We start from the raw sequence: 18131 nt of genomic DNA on the forward strand, positions 1-18131 counted from the left end.
TGATGATAGATTAATTGCTTCCTTGTACTTTCACAGATATAACAACAAAATTCCCTGTCTGAAAGAAAAAAAGTGGCAGGAGGCTCAATCCTGTGAGTCAATGGCGCTAGTCACGTGAGTAAGACTGTGCGGAATCAGGTCCCACATTTAAATGACTGAGGAATGAATTGAAAAGCGCAGTGAGTATTCAGTAACATAATTTTTGTTTGCCAAACGGTACAGCATAATCCCAAGCAAAGTCTGAGAATTATATTTTCACATACAGATATTACAATTTTCATATACAAAATACATGAGTCTTGTTGATGTACAGTGTCTAAGAAGTTACACAGCTAAATTATTTCAGTCAGTCCTGAATGATGTATGAACTTCACATATTCTAAACTGAAACTAGAACAGCAAAAAGCACAACTAACTGCAGGCAGACATACTAAATCTATAGACTATATGTCACTTCATAAGGCTGATCAAGAGAAGGAAAGGGCCCCGCTCAGAAACAAAAGCCCCAACGAGAAGTGGAAAGGGGCATTCCCCCCTCCCAGCACATGGGGATTGAGGATGGGGTGCTCCTACCCTGGGGGGTAAAGGGAAGGGAAACCTATCTGGGAACCCCTTTCCTTAAGTGAGTAGCTGGGGCAACTAGCATTAAGGATTAGGGAGGCACACCAAGAATTAATTGAATTTATGCATGCTGTTGCAGTAGAAGCTGTTTCAGCTGCAATGCAAGGGTTAAAGGGTGCTACAGGACAAGCAGAGCCAGACCAGGGGGATGAGCGACCTCTAGGACCCAGCAGGCAGAGCATGAAAATGGCAAGACACACAATCATTGATGGTGAGTGATGAGTTGGAGGGGTGAGTTGGAACTACATCAAAGGGTGGCTGAGGGGAAGGAGAATTCAAGATAGAAAAGGTAATAGCTATGGCTGGAGAGCACGGTGCTGCACACGGGGAGAGCCTTCCAGCGAGGGTGAGGAAGGGGGAGGATGGTGGCCTTGGGAACAGTGATTTCTCTGTCAATGATGCAGTTGGGGATCTTAGAGGGGAAGGTGACATGACATGGGGGGAAATGGCCTACTACTCTGGATACAAGCCGATATAACAGGGTTGGATGGGTTTGTGCTTTACAGTGAAAGGAGTTTAATCTTCTTTTTCTTCTGAATAGGAATTTGTTTCTTTAATGTTTTATATATTTGCACACATCTACAGTAAAACCTTAGAAACAATAACTCTATACATGGTAAATTTCACAGTCTTTTCTAAGAGTTAAATTCACAAATTAGTTTGTTCAAATTTCAGCCCTAGCAGGAGCACTGACTAGTGAGCTCACCACAACACTGTTGCCTTCTTCTGTTAATGGTGTTTACTCATTAAGGAAATTATGACAGCAGTGAAACCATCTGTCATATTTATAACTAAGCATGTATAAAAGATACGTAAAAGATAACGTGTCTTACATGGAATGATCTGGATGACTCTGGCTTTCTTCATATTCGCTGGCAGATTGCCAGTTCTCATGTTTTCTTTCATTATTCGAACATTTGTTAATTTCTACAGTGAACAAAACAACAGTTAGGATATGATGTATTGCTGGATTAAACTGAAATATAAACTAATGTGACTCGCTGATAGTCATCAAGTGTTCCTCATTATCTCTGCTCCCAAGGACTCCTACCTGCCTTTGTTAAGGATCAATCCAAAATGAGACTGATTTTATCTTAACATAAAATGATTCATTGTCCTATCTTTAAAATTTAAGTTCTAATATAAATTATATATAACTAAACTTTATTGAGTTAATTAGTATTTCAGGTTATGAATGAAGTTCAATAGGAAACCAATAGAGTTTAAGCTCAAAATTTTCTATAGTAATGGCTAATTTTGTGTACCTCTGTTTTTGGATGGTGAGTTTGAGGCACTTTGGCCTTGATTTTCAGAAGCACTGACCTCTCCAAGCTCCAACTGAGTTCAACTGGAGTTAGAGATGATCGTGCTTCTAAAAAATCAGGCCCAAGGTGCCTCAAATCTGGCACCCCAAAATTGAGGCACACAAAATCACTGGCCACTTTTGAAAATTCGATTGCATGTTTTCTGTTGATTATATAATAAATCTCACTTTTATTTCTGCAGCTGTTCTAACCATTAATTAGCCATCTATGAAAATACTGGACTAGAATATTGAATATAATTATTTAATTGTAGATACACTAACCACAGTTCAGTAGTTTTGCATAAATGGTAGTTTCAAAATGCTAAGCACTGAAGTAAAAGTCCCATCTTTGCATATAAGTGAGAATAACTATTTCCTGACAGGTCTGAAGCCATTGTTATAGTTGTGATGGCAGCCAGGTACTTTATTTAGCAATCAAGATGTTATTGTCAATAACCAAACAGACCATGATAAGTTTTGCCTCACACAGCTTGGTACTTATGTGCTTTTGTGTTCAAAGTTTATCTTAAGTATTTTACAAACATAACTCCCTTTATGGTCCAAACCCAAACTGAATGTTAACCCTTCTTTTGTTACCAATGTAATCCTTCCCTCTATTTACATATTAAAACTCTCATTCTTTAGTCCTCGCACTCAAAAAAAAGACATTCTGAGAACTTCACAAGTAAGTGGAAAATACCTTTGATAGGTCTCTTGGAAGAAATAAGTTTTAAGGAGGAATTTGAAAAAGAGGGTTAAGCACAACAGGAATTCAAGCCACAGAGTTTAATCACAAACTGTTTTAAATTAATTTAAAGAGATTAGTTTTGAATTTTAAAAGTGAAAGAAGAATTTCAAACACCTCACTGTAGTTATTTGCCAGCCTGTTTTTGAAGCATGTCCCAATCCCAGTGAAGTTCTAGTTTTAACAGCAAGCTAACAAAAAGCACTCAGTGCATCCCAGATTTCATTCTTCAGCCCTTCAGAGACCCTGTCTGCACTATGGCAACCATCGCATGAGGGAACCAGTTGCAACCTGATAGTCTCCCAAGACGGTTAAACCACAATTCTATCTTGCAGAACAGATGGAGCCAAAAGGTGCTTTAACCAAGCTCCTGAAGCATGATAGAGGCATATGCTTTATATGGTCTGTAGCATGCTTTTGTCCCAGCCCATAAGGCAAAACTGAACCATGTTCTGTGCACGTATAGAAAGCAGATGACCCTTGCCATACAGATTGAAGAGTAGGAAACAGCCAGAGGAATACTGATGTGCAGCAGGACGTTTAGTGTGCTCATGGGCTTTTCTTATCTCATAGATATTCCATAGCAATGCAAAGCTTTTCCTTGCATTGCGCCTGCCACGCCAGCTATCCTGCATCTCTTTCTTTTTTAAGTCATTGTCAATGTAATGAAAAGACCAAATGCCTGAATAAAGAAATCCTATATATGGGTCCAATTTCAGCCTCCATGTCATTTTCATTCTTTAATCTTGTACACAAAATAAAAATATGCAGTGCACAAACACTTGCACATACATCATAGAAGAGTTATTCTACACAGTTTTCCCCAAAGCCCTTTAAGTGTGACTGTACTCTAAAAGTGACTTTGTAAAAACTGTATGGTGACGTTCTCCCATTATGGTCTCTCAATGACTTCCAGATCAAATCTGCTCAGTTCGTAAGTAAAACAATATTTGTTTTTTCTTCCCTGACAGCTCTGCAAATTCAACATTATATCTGAAAGTCTAGCTGGGTTCTTCTTGTCATGTGCAACATGACCAGTAACAAAGGTTCTGCAATCAGGACTGAGTTAACAATTCTGTAAATGAGTAAGATGGTAGAATGTAATCCAGCTTACTCTCCCAGTGAAACATTGGTCTTGCAGCACTAACAGGAGGAAAGAGTGAAAAAAAATCTTATTTTAATCAGTAAAATAAGAGGAAGTTACTCACCTTGTGCAGTAATGAGGGTTCTTTGAGATGTGTCCCTTTATGGGTGCTCTGCTGTAGGTGCACTTGTGTCCCTGAACTGTTGATCAGAGAACTTTGGAAGCTGTGTCCATTTGGCCCTCATATGCGCTATCCTCCTCATGCTCTTCCACGAGGCTAACAAGCATTGCATTGGCGAACCCCCCTCAGTTCCTTCTGTAATGCAGAGTCCCTGACAAGAACTCCAAAGTAGAGGGGAGGAAGGTGGGTTGTGGAGCACCCATAGGGACACCCATCTGGGAGAACAATTGTTGCTGTATAAGGTGAGTAACTTCCTCTCTTTTCTTCGAGTAGTGTCCCTATGGGTGCTTCACCGTAGGTGAATCCTGAGCAGCACTCCCCTTGGAGGGCTAGAGTTTGAGAGTCACTTCTGTTACAGATGATAATACTGCAATGCCAAAGCTGCCATCGGAAGCAGAGTCGCCTGAAACGTCGTAGTGTTCTCTGAAGGTAAGTACACTCAACTCAGGGTGGTGACTCTGCATTAGGGACATATGAAATAGGGACATTCTTGAGGAAGGCAACCGAGGTGGAAATCGACCTCATGGAGTGTGTATGGATTTCAGACGGAAGAGTGACTATGCAGATCGCATAGCAATTTCAAAACCCTTTTTGAGAGTCTCTCTGGAGATATTGCTGTACCTTTTGATCTGTCTGCAATGGAAAGGAAGAGTTTAGGAGATTTCCTAAAGGTCTTTGTCCTGTCCAGGACAAAGGCCAGAGCCCTCCTAATGTCTAACATGTGTAGGATAGCCTCCCTGTTATCCTGATGAGGCTTAGGGTAAAAAGTCAGGAGGTGAATCAGTTGATTCATGTGAAAAATCAGAGCCACCTTGGGGATGACCTACAGGTGCGGTCTGAGAGTAACCAGGTCCCGAAAGAATACTATATAACGGGGTGTGCCATTAGTGCCACTGTCTCCACTGTCCTCCTCGCTGAGATGATGGCAACCAGAAATGCTGTCTTCATTCACAGGTGTGAGAGCAAAAAAGTGGCCATAGGTTCAAAAGGCGGCCTAGTCAGGCCCCTCACCACTAAATTTAAGTCCCATGTTGGGATGGGATGTGTGGGTTGGGAAAAAAGGTTTATTATGCCCTTGAGGGTATATGTTTGTAGTTGGGTGTAAAAATACTGAGTATCCCCCTATTTGTTGATGGAAGGTCACTATGGCCCCCACTGTCTGAATATGTCGTATAATACTGCTGGGTTTATCTCCCCTTCATGGTCATGTGGGAACTTGCGGCTGACACTGTCCGCTGTCGTGTTCTGTGCTCCTGGAAGGCAGGCTGCTGATATTGTAACATTGTGGGAAATGCACCAATTCCACAGTTTTAGCACTTCCACACAGAGGGAGGGTGATCTGGCACCTCCCTTGATGATTTATGTAGTGCATGTACGCTGTGTTGTCTGTCATGACTCTTGCGTATGTATCTCTGATCAGTGGAAGGAAGTGAGTGTAAGCATTCCTGACTGCCCTGCTGAGGTACACGTTCTATGGCTCCTAAGCAGAGGAGGTGATCTATTTCTTGTTGTAGCCGACTCTCATGAGAAGGGTCCCTGAAGAGGGACGGAAAAGGATGTTGGGAGGTAAGAGGAGGGAGGTGAAGTGGATGGAAAACCCATTGTGGATGATTTCCAGAACCCATATATTGGATTTTATCCATTCTCAATTGTTGAACGGAGCAAGGTGGCACCCAAATGGATACAATGGGTTAGATATCTGCAGCTGTTCTTGAGGGGAGTGGTCTCTTTGTGCCCCGACCAAGACATCCAAACACAGATGTTTTGAGGTGGATGGTTGTGAGGAGGAAGAGTGAGGGCCCATCTGATTGCACTTCAGAAACCTGGATTTTTTCCTTTTTGTCTCACAGAAGCACTGAGTTGGAAAGCGTGCTGTGCAGGATTTATGTTGAGGTTGAGGAATAGATTTTCTCTTTTGTCCAGGTGTATGAATTCTTAATGACCCCAGAGTTGTCTGAAATCTTTATGAGTATGGCCAGATGCGTCCATCTTCTCAGCAAACAACTCCGTGACCTCGAATTGGAGGTCCTCTACTGTTGCTTTCACTTCCTTATGGAAGCCGGACAAGGGCAAGCATGACACTCGCCATATAACGACAGCTATGAAGATGGATCAGGCTGCTATGTGGCTGCATCAAGCACTGACTGCAGTGCTGTCTCAGCAACCAGTTGTCCTTTGGTAATAATGGCATGAAACTGTTCCCGTTGAGACTCCGGGAGCTGATCAATAAATGTTTTCAGCTTGCAGTAATTGACGTAATCTTATTTTCCTGTCAGGGCCTCATAATTTGCAATTATGTGGATGAATAGGCCTTTCTCTCAGTTTCCAATACCTGTCCTAGAGGGTCGACTTTGCCTGGTGTAGATGACCTCGGGAGTTCACTGTGTCCACAACAATTGAATTACAGAGGGGATCGGAAAAAAAAAATTCCATACCCTTAGCTGTTTACAGGTAGGCATGACCAATGCCAGAGTTTGCCATACAAGTTTGGCTGGATCCAGAAGGGCCTGGTTGATGGGGAGAGCTATTCTGGAGGGAGAGGAGGAGTGTAAGATGTCCAGGAGTTTATGGTGGGTGTCTTTTAGCTCCTTGAGAGATACCTGCAAAGTGTCTGCCACCCAGTTAGCCAGACCCTGAAACAGCCTGAAGTTGCCCTCTCCACCATCTCTGGCAGACATCACTGCCTCATCTGGAGGGGAGGCAGAGACGTTGGTCTGTAACGTGACCTCCTCAAATCCAATCTCTTGTTCCTACATGATCTCTTTGGGAGGTTCAGAGGCTCTGGATACCATGGCTGAGGGAGAGTGCTTCAAAGGCTCATGGTGGACCATGCTGGATGTTCGGGAAGCATGGAGTCTGTTCGCCACCCTAGGATCCCAGCAGGACCACTGGGGTGGCAGAAAGGGTCCCGATGGTTGGGCCCAGGGTTGGCCATACCATGGTGGTTGAGGAATAGACCAAGGATATAACTGAAGGAGCCCAGGTTGGTAACTGGCACTATAAGGATCATTGGAGGAGTGATGGGAGATGATCTTCTCCTGTTCATTATCCGATTCTTTACTAGAAAATGGAAGTATTTGACCCGGTATCAGTGGAGATTCCTGTGTTCGAGGTATACTCTGTTCCAGGGCCTTGATACTGAGCTGGGGAGACTCTGGTATTTCAGATACCGGAAGGTTTGAGAATCTGAACTCTTGCGGTGCTGTCACACTCATTAATGACAGCAGTTGTCATTGCTGGGTCGATGGCACTGAAAGGATCAGTGATCTGGGCCATACCAGGCACTCTGAGGCTGGATGGCATGCCATTGACAATGCCAAGGCTAATGCCCATACTGGCAGTGTCTTCCCGGAGGCAATGCAGTCCCTGACCTTACCTTTCCCTGTCAATACTATTGCTTTGGTACTGTGCCCATCAGGTCTTTAGGCACATCAATAGTACCTGCCACACTGTATCCTCATGAGCTATGGGTACCGCTATGGCTTTGGTGCCATTGGTACCAATGATACCAAAACTGCTGGAAATCTTTTTCAGCTAATCTGGGGCTCACTCTGGGGACTCATGGTGCTCTGTTTTGAAGCCTTACATAAGGGGTCCACAGTTGTCTCCTCAACTCACAGTCCTGAGATATCGAGGGCTATGAGGAAGATTCATGCCTCCTGGGTGACTCCTGGGGATGGCTGGAGGATGATCTGGGGATGGCTGGAGAGCTACCTCCATGAGGAGGAGTTTAGTCCCAATTCTCGGTCCTTCAAAGATCTGGACTTTACTTGCTGGCAAATTAAATTGCAGGGGAAATGTGGCTTTCCCCGGGGCAACAGATGCAGCAGGAATGTCTGTCCGCTACTGGGATGGCCTCTTTGCACAAGAGGCACCTCTTAAAACCTGGTATACTAGGCATATCCCATGCAATTCCCAGACAAGGAGAAAAGTTTTCTTTTCTTTTCTTTTTTTTGTTTAGGGAAAGAAAAACAACTAGAAGAACTCTAAGACTAAGAAAAGGAGTACTTGTGGCACCTTAAAGACTAATAAATGTATTTGAGCATAAGCTTTCGTGAGCTACAGCTCACTTCATCCGATGAAGTGAGCTGTAGCTCACGAAAGCTTATGCTCAAATAAATTTGTCTCTAAGGTGCCACAAGTACTCCTTTTCTTTTTGCGAATACAGACTAACATGGCTGCTACTCTGAAATTTAAGACTAAGGGTATGTCTACACTACCTGCTGGATCGGCAGGCAGTGATTGATCCAGCAGGGGTCGATTTATCGTGTCTAGATGCGATAAATCAACCCCCCGAGCACTCTCCCGTTGACTCCTGTACTCCACCATCGCAAGAGGCGCAGGCAGAGTCAACGGGGGAGCGGCAGCTGTTGACTCACTGTTGCCACGGTGAGTAGGTCTAAGTACGTCGACTTCAGCTACGTTATTCACGTAGTTGCGTAACTTAGCTCGATACCCCCCCATAGTGTAGGCCAGGGCTAAGAAAATTTGAATTCTAATAGAGTTAATGATCTGACGAATGGACTGCTAACAGCTCCGTCTCTAGTCTGGGATGTTTGAGAAAGAACTAAGGGGGGTTTGGCCATGCAATGCTGGTTAGTCTTGTGGCAGAGCATGAGGGGGAACAGCATGTGTGCAGGCTGAACGGACACTGCTACCAAAGTTCTCCAATCAGCAGCGCAGGGATGCAAGCGCACCTATAGTTGAGCACCCATAGGGACACTACTCGAAGAAGAAGTAAACATTATTCAACACCCACAGGGAGTAGGTCTGCTGACTAAGAAGGTGTCATTTTTAGAGGTCACTTTTCAGAGGAGAACCACACTTTAAAGATGAGGGCATCACCACATTATAATTTTCTCACTCCTGAGAGTTCATATAGGAAAAGCCTCCCTCATCTTTCCCAATAATGGAATAAAACAGAAACTGAGCTGCTTAGTTCTGACAGTTTTTCAAACATGTCATACTTTTCTCTACATACCATGTTGTCTTGTTGGCCTGATCCCTAAAATCTTGAGGCAAGCCCTCTTCTTTACTTACTTTAAATTCTTCCTCTAGCCCTGTTTTGACAAGATGTGATGTAGTGGTGTGTGATGCTTGAAGGTGCTTTTCTAAGGAGGACACATCTAGTTCTGTGTCACCATAGAGGTAGTATTCAAGTAAGGCTTGATAAATGAATGAATACTGCATCTGGAACGAATAAGCGACAGGCACACTAAACATAAAGTAATTAAAGTAAAGCAATTAAATACAATTTAACAAAATCTGGCACATACATTTTGCTCTCGTGGTTGCCGATGTTTTAGGCCATTTTACTGATTAACAGAGTAAGACTGTGGCTGTAACAATGGCTTCCTATTAGATCATGCACATTCTGTGCTACAGGGGAACATGAATGGGAAGAGCACAGCAGTGGTCCCTCAGAATTTGATTCGGAAACTAGTAATAAAGGACTGCATTGTCACAACCCTTACTTACCACCTATCCTCAGACCCTCCGTTACCCTCCAGCTCGCCCTACTCTCGCTGTGATTCCTACTGTGGACGAATGACGGGAGGAAGTACTGGGACATTCACCAGTGTTTGAGAAACAAATGTATTGTTTGTTTCAAACACAATAAATGAACAAAAGATCACAACAGATTTATGCTTACTTACATCAGTCTGAACCATCTGTGGGCGCTGATTACGGATTCTTGTAACAAACTCAAAAACATCCACTCTCTGTTCAGCATGCATCATATCTAGTATGGCATCTATCACTATAAATGTGCCTGTTCGACCCACGCCAGCGCTTAAAAAGAAGAGAGACACATAAGTGAGCTATGAAGTCCAGATAGATTGCTGCAGTAATCCACAGTTGGTCCAAATTTTGTTTACATTGGACTGAAATCCACACTGGGTGTTACATTTTGTAACAATTCACTTTTGATTTTAATAGTGATATTAGTAGAACAGGTTAAAAATTTTGAATTTCAAATTTTTTTTTGACAAAAAAAGTGTGTTTTTTTTCAGAAAGCTTTCACAAAAACATATTCTTTTTTTGAGGAGCATCAGAGCTGGTTGAAAAAATTATGATTTTTGAATTTCTTTTAAAAGGAAAAAAGGTACAATTTTTTTCCAAAAGGTTTCCCATCTTTCAACCAGATCTAGATATTAGATCTAAGGTAAAGGATAACACATGCTAAATCTGATTATTAAATCTTTTTGGTTTACTAATACTGAAGTAACATGTTTTATGTCATACATCAGTTGGCAAATGTTAAACCTTTTTTAAGTGCTAAGGTTTTTAACATGTCCATGCAAAATTATTATTGTTTTTAACATGTCCTCCAGTTGCCACCAGAGGGAGCAAGATTATTACAAATGATACAATCATAGATGATTTTCAGCTCTTCCTTTCAGAGGAAAAGGGCATGGCATCCTGTGTTAAGGATTAACAACTTTCTCTAACTTTCTGTTTGCTTATTTTACCCTGTGGCTATTAAAATGTCACAGTATCACCTTCTAAAAATGTAAATGTATTTTTCCCACAACATACTCACAGATTCAATCTGACTTTCATCAAAGAAAAAATTAGTTTTAAAATAAAGTCAGAAATATAGACTCCATGAAATGAATGTTTTGTTCATAAGACACTGATGTGGAATTATGAGGAATATAAAATATTTTTGAGAATTTATGAACCATCCATGGCTCTCTTGAGAACTAGAAAATATTTTTTGCTATTTATTATAGTATTTTCCACAGAAGTCATGTCAGAATATTGCAAACACTCGAAGTTTTCTCAAAGACATACAGAACAGAGAGAACATCATTATTACCATGTGTATGGTGTGTGCGCATGTATATGTATATTTTTTTCTGTTGTCTGGTTCCTGAGTATTGCAGTATATGGTAAGGGGTTGGAGTTTCTTTGATTTATTGTATTTTGAAGTATGCCACATACAGTGTTCAAATAAGTATCCCTTATTATTTTAAAATCTGTTATATAATTTTATTATATAAAATATATGTGTGATTATATATTCTTTACAAACACCCTTGTGCGTGCACACACAGTGTCCTTTTTTGTTTGAATAGAAATTCATGCTGCCTGAAAATCTTAATCCCTTAGTACAGTACAATATAAAAGTAGAATGATTCACTTAGTACTAATCACAAGTTCCACTTGTGGGAATGCTGAAATGACAAACTAAAACCAGCTGAGCTCCTCATTGATAATGACATGTCACAAAACACATTAGCCTTATAATAGAGAGACCAGTGCCCATAACCAAGTTATGTCTGAAAGATTCCTCCACAAACAACATTTAATTTTCTGATTGGTGAGGCCCTCTTCTTACTTGCCTTTTCATTACCCCAGCTGCATCACACCGATCCTCTCTCCCTCATTGGTCCTGCTCTTTCCCCCTCCTACTCCTCTCCCACCCATCTCCTATCACCTTTACAAGGATGAAAGTAAGGTGGTACGGGCTGGTACGGCGTACTTGTAAAAAGTGGCCGTCGGTACCGGCCCGTACAGCTGACTTCAAAGCGCTGCTGCGGCAAAGGACCTTGCTTAAAGCACTGCTGTGGCAGCGCTTTAACGTTGTTGCCCCTTTTGCGCCCCCCAAGCAGCCAATGGGGATGGGGGGGGGCAAAAGGAGCAGCTGCCCCAGGGCCGGCGATTTAAAAGGGCCCAAGGCTCCAGCTGCCACCGCTGCTGCTGCGGCAGCGACCAGAGCCCTGAGCCCTTTAAATGGCTGCTGGAGCCCTGGGCAGCACGGGCCAGGCAGTGCAGATGGGCTGGCTGGGGGATGCTGACCCCCCCAGCCCCACCCCTTCCACCCGAGGCCCCGCCCCTTGGGGGGGAAGAGCCAGCCCCCGTACCGTAAGAGTTCAATTTTACTTTCGCTCCTGCACCTTTACCACCAAGTGGTTATCTACTGACAGAGTGGCTTCCACATTTATAACTACGTTTACCTCCCCTACCTCTGACTTCCTTCTGTTAATATTTCAGCTCCACCTTTGGGCTCCCTCCACATCTCACTCTCTCCTACTTCCTTGACTCAGAATTTACCAGACATTTTCTTGTTCTGACCTGTCTCAGAATTCCCCCTCTCTGAACATGGCTTGTTCATTTTCAGTTCTCACAGTTTGCCTTTCCTCCATCCTGTCCATCAATCTCTGCTCTCTGATTCTCTTGCTCCTTGATCTCTCTCTCCTCCACAGACTCTGTGAGCTCTATTTTCAGTTCTACCTTCTTTCTCTAATATTATTAACTCCTTCACTGCCTTCTCTGCCCCAAGACTAGTCCACTCTCTTCCTTCAGCTCTGCCATCTCTCTTTCAACTTCTCCTCTCTGATTTACTTGTGTGTCAAAACCCTGCTGATTCTTGGACTCTTTCTGAAATCTTTTTCTCAGCCCTTCCTCCTTAACTTCCTTCCCTGATCAGGAGACTGGCATTTAAAAAAAAAAAGAATGACAATTTGTCAGAAACATTCTTTTTTTCCTCCCTTCTCCTTGTTCTGCCTGCTTCTTCTTCATTTCCTCTAAATGCTGATTTAGCTTAAAACTTTTTGAATATCATGTTTGTTCTGGTCGAGCACTTCGTGTTTAGCACTGTATGTTGTTTTTATAAAAGCCCACGGAGAAATACAGTGTTACTCATTATGGATGAGTTTCCCTTTCCTTTTTCCAACAATTCAATGGCATCATATCCTGGACTGCAAAGGAAATTAGATGCCATGATTTTCAGTCTACATTTTTCAAGCAGTATGAAAGAACCAAATTAGTCCAAAACATTGTGATTCATAATAGTGCTATTGCGGTGCGCTTTGGACCATTACATTTAGATATCTGTTTTTTGGTTGTTGTTTTTTAAAGAAGAGTTATTTTATTACTCTCCGTGCCTTGTGTGCATTTTGGTGTCAATTAGATTAAGAATAGAATTTCCTGCTGGTGAAGAATAAAGCGTGTCCCTAGTATTACTCTGTGTGGAACATCTGGGCAAAGGAATATAAAAAATATGGATATCTCAAAGGGGAAAATCGTGAGAGATTACTAAAATCTTCTTTTTTCTTCTAAATCTTAAAAAAAAAAAACACTTTTGTTATGTACATACACTCAAGAGAACAGGAATTCTTACCAAGCTACTAAGACAGGCGTTTGTCTGATGAACAATGAACAAAAGGATGGCTGATGCCTGATAAAGGAATACACACGACCCCACACTGAAGAGTATGTTTTAAAGTCTCTTGAGAATATTTATAAATATCAAACATGAGCAACTGAAAACAAATCAACAGCCCAAAATAAAAAAGTGATTTCCTTAAAACAAAACAAAACACAAAGCCACTTATTCTATTCTTTTTAATCTAATCTTAATTAGATATATTGTTCCTGAGAAGAGACTATTTCTTGCTTCATGTCTAAAATACAGCAGTTCTGAATGTAAAAGTTGTAACATTTCTTTTGAACTTCTACCAAAACCTGATCTATTTTTGTTCATTTTTATAACACATTTTCAATGGTTTATCAATAACCCCTTACTGGCAGGAGGTTTAAGTGTTTGTACATGAATTGGAACACACTGTGTATTAGTATGTAGTAATGGGACATCATAGTGTTAAACAAATTATCTCAAGTACAAGTCTACATTACAACATATCTAGCACAGAGTGGGCAAACTATAAGAGCAAACGGCAATTCTGCTGTGAGAAAACTCGGGGATGTATTCTCTGAGGAGCATTCAATGGCAGAGTGAACCCATTTGTTACAAATCTGCTTTTCTGACAGGGAATGTGTTGATGTCAGATTGCCTATCACTCTGGGAACAAAAAACTGAAGTTTCAATTTTAAAATGAGAGAAAAGGCAGAATTTTTGAATTCGTTCTTCTCCCTGGCTATGATGGAGCCTAATACCATTGCAAGTTCTGACTTTTATGCAAATTATGGCATTTTCAATGAAGAGACAGAAATATAGTTTTGACATACACAAAGCACTTTAAAAACTGTTAAAGCTCAAGAAGACAGAATGGTTTAGAGTGCGTACATACCTACAGTGAACCACAATTGGTCCAGCATGTGAAGGATTCAGTGTTTTGACTTTTTTCAGAAACTTTAGCATCCCAATGGGTGTGAAAGGCACGCCAAAATCAGGCCAGCTGGTAAAATGGAGCTGTGTTACAAGCCTTGGAACTTTAGAGCCATCATGAAGTTGCTAGAAACACACAAACAGACTATGAGTGTGACATTTTATGTCCTATATTAAGACTTGCAAACAGATCAGTTACCATAGTCTGACTAACCCACATCCTTGCCATTTAAATTTGAGTAGCATCAGGGTGCTGTCCATGAGAAATAAGATTCACAATTTCTATTAACCATGGGCCAAATCCTGAAGTCCTTATTTACTTCTTACTCCATCCATACTCAGACTAAAAACTCTGACTGGAGTTAGTCTGAGTAAGAACTTCCGGATTTATACCATTGAGAGATGCAAGATGCCAAAGTATCTATGAACTGCTTCATAACAATGCAGATAAGGATGCGGACATACATCTGATACTGGTACATCATCAGACTCAGGATACTACACCACATGAAGCTGGGACTGCTCTAATACAATGAATCCTGTAAGGTAATATTTTAGCTTTTCTCCTTTTATTTTTAATTTACATTTTCAGTGCTAACTATTAAAGGTACAGCCTTAGTGACCCATGTACTCTGTTTAAGCAAAGAACAGGAGGAGTACAGGCAATGGCAATGAAAGCTCCACCAATGTTTTCCAATCCTGATCTGGAGGAACCTCCACTTGGGCTAAGACAGTAAATTCAGTCTCCATGCTCTCTCAGTCCTTGACCTCTTTCTCAGACTGCCAAGAAGGCTGGTAATTAACGCCAATTATTACATGAAGCCTTTTCCACTTTGAACTGGACAAAGACCACCAGTTTGTTTCATAAAGACCACTCAGTCTCCATCAACTGGTGACCAAATGTTATCACCACTAACATGTTCCATAGTAAAATTGGAGATATGAATCTACAGGTGAAAGACACCAAATACCATATGCCATCTAGACTCCCAGCTATTTCCAATCCAGAAGAATTTGATAACTTTTTTTTTTGCTATATTTTTTCATACAGCTGTTTGACCAAGAGTTCTTTTTAAATAAGAGTCTTAGCAGCTTCTCCCATATGGCCCATGTTACACTTAGACATGCCTGAATGGTCTCCAGATTAGATTACTCCAGTGTACTTTATACAGGGACTGCTCTGAAGCTACAACTAGCGCTGAATGCAGCTGCCCATCTGATTAGCCGTGTAAGCTGCCAGGAACATATTATGTATATCAGTTTTCTGAAAGCTTCACTGTCTCCCTATGCACTTCCCAAGTGACTCTGCTCTATTCAGCTGTCTGTAGTTTGGGTCCTGGCTATTACTACTAGTAGTAATAAATAAATCTATGGTAGTACCCAAAGGCCCTAATTAAGATTAGGGCCCCAAAGTGCTGGGTTCTGCACAAACATGCAAGAGAGACAATCTCTGCTCTAGACCACCTGAGCAAGGGCCCCTCTACCCATGTGGCAACACACCAACTGCCATTAGCTGGGGAACTTCTGCTCACAGTCCTTAGAGCTGAATACCTGGCAGCCGCTGGTAGCGTATCCTCAGTGAAAACCCCACTTGCCCTCAAGAATCTTAACCGTTAGCCTTCAGGGCACAGTTAAGACCAAACCACCTCTTCACTCAGGTTTTTAGGGTGATTATGGGCTTGGTAAATGATGTAATGGTGGATGAGAGTCTCCCACAGCTGATATTGTTCAGCAAGTTATGTATATTATTGTGATGGAATGTGTGTGTCTCCTCCCTGTTTGACCCAGGAAGGTGATTAAACCCCTTCAATGGGCAGAAAGGAGGAAGCTAGTTCTGAAAAACTGCTTGAGCAGTCAGATCTGGGGAGAAGAGCTGGCTGTTCTTGCCTCTTAAACATCCAGGACGTGGAACTGACAACTGCGGACAACATGGAAGGAAGCTGCCCTTTGTTTTGTTTTATTTGGATTTGTGGACAAGCTGCCGCAGGACTAATTTTCCTCTGCCTGAGACTAGAATTTTTTTCTCCTTTTTGAGACCTAATTTCAAGGTATTTTGACCTCCACACATCCCCTGCAGGGACGGCTGGTGGTCTGTTGCAGTTGCTTTTAATAGTGTTTGATGGCCAGAGATGAAGTGAAGGTGTTTTATAAATACATAAATAGTCCACTCAGTTCATTTTCGATTTGCTGGGAAGCAAAAAGTCCCAATGAGAATGAGAACTGGAATGTAACAGGTAGAAGAGGAGAAGAAGAAAACATTACTTAACATGGTAATTTAAAAAGATGCATCCTTGCTGCAATTCTAAGGTCTAGTCTAAATATTAACGTTACACTGATTAAATTAAACAGGGTTTTGCACCAGTTTAACTAAATCAGTTTTTAAAAATATCTTAAATTAGACAGAATTCTTGAAAATTCTTGTGTAGACAAGGCCTTAATCCCTCTGAATGCATGCTAAGCATTTAATGCGTATAGTGAAGGTTATTCCTGGCAAGAAAAAAGATTACACAATTAGAATCTTTTTAAAAAATAAACTCAGTAAAACAGAAGTGTCGGACCAGAAGGAGGTGTGGCCTGATCAGGCATTGCAAAAGGAGAGAAGATTGACCATAACTCTGCAACTGAGGAGCATAAATGGAGAAGTCAATTTATATGTTTCCCCTTCTGCACTCCCTGGTGCACGGGGCATGTCAAGAGAGCGAAGGAGGGTGTCCAGAACACAATGTACTCCAACTATCCTCAGATGATGTACAGTCCCCAACCAGTGCTGGGGCCAGGCTCTGGCAGAGAATCAGGGAGCTGTAACCCTCCCCCCCGCCACTTTGCCTGCGCTTGGCCCTTCATGTCTTGAATGGTTTGATAAGAACTCTACCATCTCTAAATAATTTTAATATCTTTTACATTTTTAATGATTTAAAAACTTTCCCTAACTTCAAAAATATTTTTGCACAAAGGAGGGCAAACACACTCCCAAGTTCCTCCAAAATAACACATAATGAATGGGGGTGGGGGGCATGATAAGTGGAAAATATCTTCCAAGGGTGGTTACCTACTCACAGGATCCAATTTGACTGATCCCTCTTTAAACTTAAGTCCCATACAGCCATCAATATTTGCATAATTAATTCTCTTTTACTCCAACAACTCAAGTGGAAATTGATTCTATGAACTTACTGCTCTCTTAGTCTACATATATGTTTCAACTCAATTTTAGTTAAAAACTAAATTTCCAGTTAAATTCATTTTAAACGAAAGCCTGAATTTCTGTTATACTTTGCTTTAAAAAACAAAATAAAAACCAATCTTAAGGAGTAGCAAGAGTGCTATTACTTACTGACTGTATACAAAACTTGCGAATGGTGTAGTCCACGAGAACGATACTATCTTCCACAGAAACTCTGATATTTCCGTAAGTCCAGCATCCTTGATCTGGCCAGTATTGATAACATTTATCCTATGCAAACATGCAGTACATACATTTAGTACTTTTAAATATTGTGTGCCTACTTCCATTACTGATGGCATATAGCTATACAATTATTTTAAAGTAATAAAATTAAACCTCTATGAATATTTGGAGTAGGGCTGTTGATTAATCGCAGATAACTCGCACGATTAACTTTATTATAATTTATCACAATAAATAGCGGTTTTAATCGCACTGTTAAACAATAGAATTCCAATTGAAATTTATTACATATTTTGGATGTTTTTCTACATTTGATACAAAATGATAAATAAAAGAAATAGTATTTTTCAATTCACCTCATACAAGTACTATAGTGCAATCTCTTTTTTGTGAAAGTGCAACTTACAAATGTAGATTTTTTTCTTACATAACTGCACTCAAAAACAAAACAATGTCAAACTTTAGAGCCTACAAGTCCACTCAGTCCTACTTCTTGTTCAGCCAATCGCTCAGACAAACAGGTTTGTTTACATGTGCAGAAGACAATGCTGCCCACTTCTTGTTCACGTCACCTGAAAGAGAGAACAGGCGTTCGCATGGCACTGTTGTAGCCGACGTTGCAAGATATATGTGCCAGATGCACTGAAGATTCATATGTCCCTTCATGCTTCAACCACCATTCCAGGGGACATGCATCCATACTGATG

The 18131-nt window shown here is 41.2% G+C and overlaps 1 protein-coding gene across 9 annotated transcripts in view; it reads right to left on the bottom strand.

The window, feature by feature from the left end:
- The window catches only part of PTPRE (protein tyrosine phosphatase receptor type E), a 270155-nt gene that overhangs the window by 40655 nt on the left and 211369 nt on the right, over positions 1-18131 (bottom strand). For all 9 annotated transcript variants that reach the window (XM_075131015.1, XM_048857790.2, XM_075131016.1 and 6 more), the window contains 5 exons: positions 17350-17469; positions 13978-14141; positions 9595-9730; positions 8978-9127; positions 1455-1548 (listed from right to left, as the gene is read on the bottom strand). In XM_075131015.1, the coding sequence (XP_074987116.1) occupies positions 1455-1548; positions 8978-9127; positions 9595-9730; positions 13978-14141; positions 17350-17469 (664 nt within the window). The remainder of the gene's footprint in view (positions 1-1454; positions 1549-8977; positions 9128-9594; positions 9731-13977; positions 14142-17349; positions 17470-18131) is intronic.

This window comes from Caretta caretta, chromosome 7, assembly GCF_965140235.1.
Source record: "Caretta caretta isolate rCarCar2 chromosome 7, rCarCar1.hap1, whole genome shotgun sequence".
NCBI classification, from domain to species: domain Eukaryota; kingdom Metazoa; phylum Chordata; order Testudines; family Cheloniidae; genus Caretta; species Caretta caretta.